The 8,363-nt window shown below is 38.2% G+C and overlaps 1 protein-coding gene across 2 annotated transcripts; it reads left to right on the top strand.

The window, feature by feature from the left end:
- The first annotated feature begins 451 nt into the window (after positions 1-451).
- LOC119789666 (transmembrane protein 121) lies at positions 452-3,363 on the top strand. Of its 2 annotated transcripts, none has more exons than XM_038294656.1 (2): positions 452-1,408; positions 1,738-3,363. In XM_038294656.1, exon 2 carries the CDS (start codon positions 1,848-1,850, stop codon positions 2,796-2,798), a length of 951 nt encoding a protein of 316 aa, XP_038150584.1. In that variant the 5' UTR covers positions 452-1,408; positions 1,738-1,847; the 3' UTR covers positions 2,799-3,363. The 2 variants fall into 2 exon arrangements, with proteins under 2 accessions (XP_038150584.1, XP_038150585.1); XM_038294657.1 differs by having other exon boundaries at positions 1,658-3,363.
- The last annotated feature ends 5,000 nt before the right edge of the window (positions 3,364-8,363 follow it).

Below are 8,363 nucleotides of genomic sequence, written 5' to 3'. Positions count from 1 at the left end.
CTTCACATCTGTACCACCCCCCTTTCATCTGTGGTTTTGGGCTCCACCTCAGTGTCCTGATTCACTGCACTGTTAGTGGATCAATAGAGAGGCTCTCTGTCAGGAGTATCCCGGGTCACCCCCCTCACCTCTGCACTCAAAGCCACAGTCTTCTGAGAATGTGGATTTCTGCATTCCGTTGCCCTGTGAATTAGTCTAAATCTCAGAGTGAAAGAGAAAAAACTGCATAATAGCATAATGACCTTTTTAAAGAGTTGAGAAAGCACAGTTTTCTGACTAAAATGAGATTGGCAAAGAATAAGGATATCAGTACTAAGCATAATGTGTCAAATAAGATGAGTAAAAAACTGGGTGAGAGAGAAGTTGTGCATTCAGCTACTCCCGTCTCATCCCGCCTCTCTCCACCCCCTGGAAAAGTCTCTCTCTCTCTCTCTCTACCTCTTTTCTCTCCATCTCTCTTCTCTGCAGCTGTCCTCTGCTAAGCGTCACCTCCACACAGCAAGTGCCTTTACTTCAGCAGAGGAGAGAGGAAGAAGAGAAAGGTGGCTACGGGCTCCAGAGCAAAAGAAACATCAGGAGTGTGTCTGCACACGGCAGAGGAGTGACTCTCATACAGCAGCTCTAAGGAGCGCACAGAGACAGGAAAGAGGCAGCTGTAGTGGAGTAACGCTGCACCGATGGTGCCGACTGAAGGCAGGGGAATCCACTGACACTGTTGATCCTGGTGGCTCTGGCAAAAAGCTGTTTAAGAAGGAGACAGAAAAACGGGAAAACCAGACAAGAACCCTCCAAGGATGCATCATTTTATATCGCAAATCCAAGCGTGGCGACAGCAGAAACACACTCAGAGAAATACACACTCAAACACCAGAGTGAAAAAAGGACAGTCAGATACCCACTGCATTTAAAACAAAACTACAACTCTTCAGTTTCTTCTGCCCGAACCAAGGAAAAAGGAACAGTTCTAACCCTTTTCTCCATGGATGACGGATAATAACTTGGAAGAAGAAATTTCTCCTTTGAACAGAAATTATTTGCAAATTTTATCACTTTTTTTTTTCTTTGAAGTTGGGCCTTTAAATTTTCTGTGTATTACACAGAATGTCATGACTTCTTAGTTACAGAAATGGAGTGCTGTCTTGGTGACCATTAAGATGCTTCCTCCTGTGTTTGAGTAAAAAGTGGATTATTACAGCAGTATTTTTGGATTTCTCTTTTCTAGCATAAAGAAAAACATGAAACTGATGTCAGTCTGCTGGATTTATATCTGAGAGATAAGAAACAGATCTCTGACAATTTCTCTTTTCCTTTCTTGTGGATTACCTATGGTGTTTCTGATCAGCAAGCACAGTCTCATGGATGATCGCTTGCTGCCAGTTATTAGGATAAAGTACAAAAAGGGACACAAGTGAGTATTGAGGAGGATTTTCTTACCTATATATTTAAGCATGAGTAGAAATAATGAATTGCTTTAGTGAAACCAGAACGATGCAGTGTTTGTCTAATCCAATAAAACAAATTGTAACCGACTGATTGAACAGTTATGTTCAATGAATGGTGACATTTATTAATTCCTTTGACAAGTGATACTGCATGTTTACACACCATTTACCAATGAGCATCATTTACTAAATGAGGGGTGCTGTCTACCCGGCAGGTGTCTTGGGCACAAACAGAGATTGATTGAAGTGATCTGTGTGAATCCAATTAATGCATCCTGGATTCTTTCCAAAACCGAAGCAATGGAGGGGAAAGCCAACATCTAGTATCTGGATAAACTGAGGAACCTCTACACTCCCCAGTCAGCCAGTCTCCTCCTTTTCCCAACCCCTACATTCCAGGCAAGGATGGTACCCCCACCCCCCACTAACAAGCCCCACGTCTGCCTTTCCACCATTCTTATCATGAGCAGCATGGCACTGATTGATGCCTACCTGGTGGAGCAGAACCATGGACCCCGCAAGATTGGCATCTGCATCATGGTGATGGTGGGGGACATCTGCTTCTTGATCGTGTTGCGTTATGTGGCTGTGTGGGTGGGAGCTGAGGTACGGACTGCAAAACGAGGCTATGCCATGATCCTCTGGTTCCTCTATATTTTTGTGCTTGAGATCAAGGTCTATTTTGTGTATCAAAACTACAAAGCGGATAGGAAAAGCTTGGACGCTCTCGCAAGGAAAGCCTTGACATTGCTCTTATCCATTTGCATCCCAGTGCTGTTTGTTGTGCTGGTGGCGATTGACCACATGGAGTACGTCCGAGCCTTCAAGAAACGGGAGGAGATTCGGAATCGACTTTTCTGGGTAGTGGTTGACTTGCTGGACATACTGGACATCCAGGCTAACTTATGGGAGCCTCAGAAGAAAGGGCTTCCCCTGTGGGCAGAGGGACTCATGTTTTTCTACTGCTACATCCTGCTCCTTGTGCTGCCTTGTGTGTCTTTAAGTGAAATCAGCATGCAGGGCATAAACATCGTCCCCCACAAGATGCTCCTGTATCCCATCCTCAGCCTGGTCACTATTAACATTATCACACTTTTTATCCGTGGAGGAAATATGTTTCTGTACAGGGATGCAAGGGTATCTGGGATCCTAATCGGAAAGAACATATTGGCCATCATACTAAAGACCTGCAGCTTTGTACAGTACAGAAGACAGTTGCAGAATGCTCCTCCTGCCTTTGGAGTGGAAATGCAGAAAAATTCTGTGGCACATCCCCGTCCTGCACCTACTCCTACTCAAGTAATCATGCAGGACCAGACACCTTTACCTGAAGTGACAACCTGTGAACATACATGACATAATGAGCGGCTGGACTATAAAAAATGTCAATATGAGTAAATGCGGCTCTCAGACCTGAGAAAGAGCCGTTTTCTCATCTTTTAGGTTGTTTCAACACACAGGAGATTATGATCCCTGATGTTAATGGCACATAGGACGCTGCAGACTTTTCGCACTGTCGTTAGAGCCGCATTACTGATGACTCTCTAAAAGCATTTCCCATGGTGAATTTAATTGCCAGTGTATTTTTTCTATATGTACAAAGGAGAAAAAGGCATCTCCTGCAAAAAAATAGAGTATATTTTTGAATTGTGTGTGTTGCATTTCAATATAAAACCTCTGTGTGCTGTGATGTGCATTTCTGTTTCTCAGTTGTTTCCTAGTCGAGGGCTTTACCTTGTCAAAGTGAGATGAGAAACCCAATGAGAGAATCAAAGTAATGAGGGTAAAAAATGCCAGTTAAAGCGGTCTGTCTTTTAACAAGTGTGTGTTTTAGCGTGACTCTTTGATCAAATACTGTGTACAAGATGAAGGCTTTCAAGCTGGCTGTAAAAGGTTTTGTCATAAAATCATTTAAAAGTTATTGGTCCATTGGGTATGATTCTTTTGTAAAACATTTTTTTTTTGTAAATACCAAACAATTGACCAGTGTAAAAGAGAAAAAAAGAGATTCATTTTATTTCAGTTGTGAAGTTTACATACACCCCTAAAGGACATGAATGATGAATGTCCTCTATTTTAAACTCACATATGCATGGTATAAAACTAATAGTTGGTTAGATTATCCTTGACAAATAAAATCTAAACCTTATTTGGCATCAAAACCCTGATGGTAAATACATTATATATTTAATATAATATATTATATATTTATAAAATATAATAAATATATAATATCTTATATTTTTTATTATTTGGGAAAAAATGTTTCTCACTTTAAATGTATTTCAGCTCATTTAAAATGGTTGATTTGGCTATGCACAATACACATTTTAATATAGTTAGGAAAAGTTCTATATTGTTGAGGGCAGGTTTTTTGGCAGGGCATTTCAGAAGCTACATATTTTGCTCTTTTACCCTAACCCTGATTTCAAAACTGGTTTTAATGTGGCATACATTAAAACTGTTCATTGTGCCATTGGATCACCCTACCTGAAACACAATTGTATTTAGATGGGAGAAAATGAGCATAAAATTCAGTAATAACCAAGCAATCACCAAAGCTCAAGTCTGGCCTCTTGATCAAATCTAAACATGGATGAAAAATGGCAGGTATTGTGACTACTAAACTATTCAATAGTTTTTTGATTTGTCTTTTTGAGAGGTGGTGCATGTTTATTCACAAATTATGCAGAACAAAGTCATCTTCATGTGCATCTAGCTAATCACATCAACGTCATACTTTGCATTTGTAGAGTTGATATCCTTCTAAATAAAAGCTTTAAAAAAGGCATGATACTCATACGTTAACTACGTGCATTACATGTACATTTTTGGAAAACAGCTTTTTGCATGTGATGTCACGTATTCATCTGCACATGCAGGTCATTTTGCATTCAATTTGGTTTTTATTGGCGGTCATATTTAATTTATAATGTTAAATACAGGAAAAAAATGCAGGTTATCTTAAGCAGTATGGCCTACAGAGTTAAAATACTCTTTTCCTTTTAATTTTAAACCTCTGCTTTAAGAATAAAAGTTATGTAGTCTTTTTCTTTTTAATTATTTGCTTTAAAAATAAAAAGTGAACATAGTATTTTCCTTTTTATTTTAAATCTCTGCTTTAAACAGAGTTAGTTTTAAACAGAGTTACAGTAGTTTCAGAACCCTAATATTAATAGACTGATTTCAACCCTTGATTTAACGTCAGAAATCTTTTTCTTATCTCAAGACTCAATAAAATAGGACTTCAGGAGAGTAAATAATGAGCTTATAATAACTCATGACTAACTCATATAAGTAGGAACGTTATATTGACCATCAAATTGTGCATAGAGCAGTTAAAAGTTATACATTTTTTTATTTGACACATGGCAATTTCAGGAAAAAAACTTTTTTGGATAAGAAGTTACTTTAGTAAGCTCCCAATTTTTTTTTTTTTTTAGCCCTATCGAATTTGGTGTATTTAAAAAAACTGAAAAAGAAACACTTTTGTCACTAAACACACCATATAATCAACAACCAGATGTTTGCTACTGCCCAAAAATTTAAACAAAGTAGTAAGAGGAATGAGAGAAAAAGTGATTGCATAAAAAAAAATTAGTCACATGCTTTTTCACTCATATTAACACCATATTTTGTAAACTAAGTTTTTTTTTTTTTTTTTTACATACAGGTGCTGGTCATAAAATTAGAATATCATGAAAAAGTAGATTGATTTCAGTAATTCCATTTAAAAAGTGAAACTTGTATATTATGTTCATACATTACATACAAACTCATATATTTCAGATGTTTATTTTGTTTAATTTTGATGATTACAAATGACAACAAATGAAAATCTCAAATTCATCATATCAGAAAATTAGAATATTGTGAAAAGGTTCAAAATTGATGGCCCCTGGTGCCACACTCTAATCAGCTAATTAACTCAAACCACCTGCAAAAGCCTTTAAATGGTCTTTCAGTCTAGTTCTATAGGCTACACAATCATGGGGAAGACTGCTGACTTGACAGTTGTCCAAAAGACGACCATCGACACCTTGCACAAGGAGGGCAAGACACAAAAGGTCATCGCTAAAGAGGCTGGCTGTTCACAGAGCTCAGTGTCCAAGCACATTAATAGAGAGGCGAAGGGAAGGAAAAGATGTGGTCGAAAAAAGTGTACAAGCAAGAGAGATAACCGCACCCTGGAGAGGATTGTGAAACAAAACCCCTTCAAAAATGTGGGGGAGATTCACAAAGAGTGGACTGCAGCTGGAGTGAGTGCTTCAAGAACCACCACACACAGACGTATGAAAGACATGGGTTTTTGCTGTCGCATTCCTTGTGTCAAGCCACTCTTGAACCACAGACAGCGTCAGAAGCGTCTTGCCTGGGCTAAAGAGAAACAGGACTGGACTGCTGGTGAGTGGTCCAAAGTCATGTTCTCTGATGAAAGTAAATTTTGCATTTCCTTTGGAAATCAAGGTCCCAGAGTCTGGAGGAAAAGAAGAGAGGCACTTCATCCACGTTGCTTGAAGTCCAGTGTAAAGTTTCCACAGTCAGTGATGGTTTGGGGTGCCATGTCATCTGCTGGTGTTGGTCCATTGTGTTTTCTGAGGTCCAGGGTCAACGCAGCCACATACCAGGAAGTTTTAGAGCACTTCATGCTTCCTGTAGCTGACCAACTTTTTGGAGATGCAGATTTCATTTTCCAACAGGACTTGGCACCTGCACACAGTGCCAAAGCTACCAGTACCTGGTTGAAGGACCATGGTATCCCTGTTCTTAATTGGCCAGCAAACTCTCCTGACCTTAACCCCATAGAAAATCTATGGGGTATTGTGAAGAAGAAGATGCAATACACCAGACCCAACAATTCAGAAGAGCTAAAAGCCACTATTAGAGCAACCTGGGCTATCATAACACCTGAGCAGTGCCACAGACTGATCGACTCCATGCCACGCCGCATTGCTGCAGTAATACAGGCCAAAGGAGGCCCAACTAAATACTGAGTGCTGTACATGCTCATACTTTTCATGTTCATACTTTTCAGTTGGCCAACATTTCTATAAATCCTTTGTTTTTATTGGTCTTCAGTAATATTCCAATTTTCTGATATGATGAATTTGATATTTTCATTTGTTGTCATTTGTAATCATCAAAATTAAACAAAATAAACATCTGAAATATATGAGTTTGTATGTAATGTATGAATATAATATACAAGTTTCACTTTTTAAATGGAATTAGTGAAATCAATCTACTTTTTCATGATATTCTAATTTTATGACCAGCACCTGTATTCAGATCATCAACAGAGGCACACATGCAATGCTGGGTCAACTTCATACCCCCTTTTGTGTTCAGCTCATTCAAAAGGTGTAAAATAATGGAGACCACAGCATAAACTGGAAGGTACTTTGGAAATATTTTGATGATCCCAAGGCCACAAACAAACTACTTTTAGAATGGATAAAGCAAGGTAACAATTTGGTCCTGAAAAATGTTTTACAAAGCTTTCTGTCAATCATGTTTATATATTCATGTATTAAGAATGTTGCAAAGCTAGGTTTTTGCCAGAAAATGAAATACCAAATATGCAATGAAGATTTGTTGGATATCCAGGGAGAAAAATCTTTGAAGTATGTTGTTAGCTTCTGATTGGTTAATTGTGTGTTTTAGGTGACATTTTACAAAGGAAATTTAAAGAGGTATTAGTGAAAATGTATCGGCCTAAAAGTTTAATTTTGGCAATGTATGGATAAGACCAAAAAGGAAATACATTTTTATTCTTTTGAAATAAACTTTGTGATTAGAATGTCTTTGCTCTTAAAAAGAACAATTACTGTGCATCATTAGAGAGTCCAAAATAATCTCAAGTTTTTGCTTATCATAAAAGAATGAAACTTTTTTGCAAGTACTGCATTTTAAAAGCTCCTGAGATTCAGAAGTGTTACTTTAATAGATGGAAATTATTTTTCTTTTTAGCCGTGTTTATCATATGAAACAAAGCGAGTTATGATTGTAGGACTATTTAGAATAAACTTAATATATTTTCAATCAATCACTCCAGCTAAAGATAATTTTGCCATTTCAGTTGGATTTAACGTACAGCCAGAAAAAACACTGTAGGAGGGTAAGTGAATCCTAAATAGCAAAGCCTGTTTAATATCCTCCTGAGGCACCTAGTGACTATCTGAGCTTGTGCTTAGTGGCAACAGTGGTTGTGAGCACTGTGATTCTGTTCTTCACACAAAAGGACAAAATAGATACTTTAGGTGATGTGAATCCACAAAAAACAGCCAAGCACATGTCTTGTCTTGATATGACAAACCTTGCTCTTACACAAGCCTCACTCCCACCCACACCACCAGTTGAGTCAGAGCTGAAGTTTCTCTTATTTGTTTGCCTTCCCTGAATATACTTTCCTCAAAGAAAATCTTTATTGCTCTCTGGCTAAACTGCATGCACAAAAGAAGCAGAGTTCTGGCCAATCGCAAGAAGGCACATATCTTGGACATGAATTTATTTATCTCACCTGTAGCTGTCTGTAATTTTGAGGCACAGTGTTTGTTAAAACCTTGGTAGTGCAGGAGGCGGACCAACATTTCCATCCAAGCAAGGCTAAGCAACAGAAAAGTGGCACCATTTAGTGGCACAAACCAGGCTATCACATAAGGATTGCTGTAGTCAGCACTACTTGTCGGTGTTGTTGGCTTGTAAAGACACAACATCAGCAATTTAGATACTATAATGCACTGCTGGATTATATTGTTTATACAAAACTACTGCAATGAAAGGAGAACACGTAATTTAAAACACCAATTGTACACTAAAAAAATGTCTAAATATTAAACAGCATTTTGTTGAAATTATCAGACCTGCAGATTTAAACAGTGCAAGGATTTAGGCCCAATGTTTCTTGTTTTGAAAACAGCT

Source organism: Cyprinodon tularosa, unplaced genomic scaffold (genome assembly GCF_016077235.1).
Source record: "Cyprinodon tularosa strain WSP-4 unplaced genomic scaffold, ASM1607723v1 ctg343, whole genome shotgun sequence".
Classification (NCBI taxonomy): Eukaryota; Metazoa; Chordata; class Actinopteri; order Cyprinodontiformes; family Cyprinodontidae; genus Cyprinodon; species Cyprinodon tularosa.
Note: the sequence above shows the minus strand (reverse complement) of the source record. Positions and strands in the feature narration are given on the sequence as shown.

Bases quoted from the DNA above. Each gene is read 5' to 3' on its own strand.
- LOC119789666 (XM_038294656.1), top strand. From the start codon at position 1,848: ATGGTACCCCCACCCCCCACTAACAAGCCCCACGTCTGCCTTTCCACC.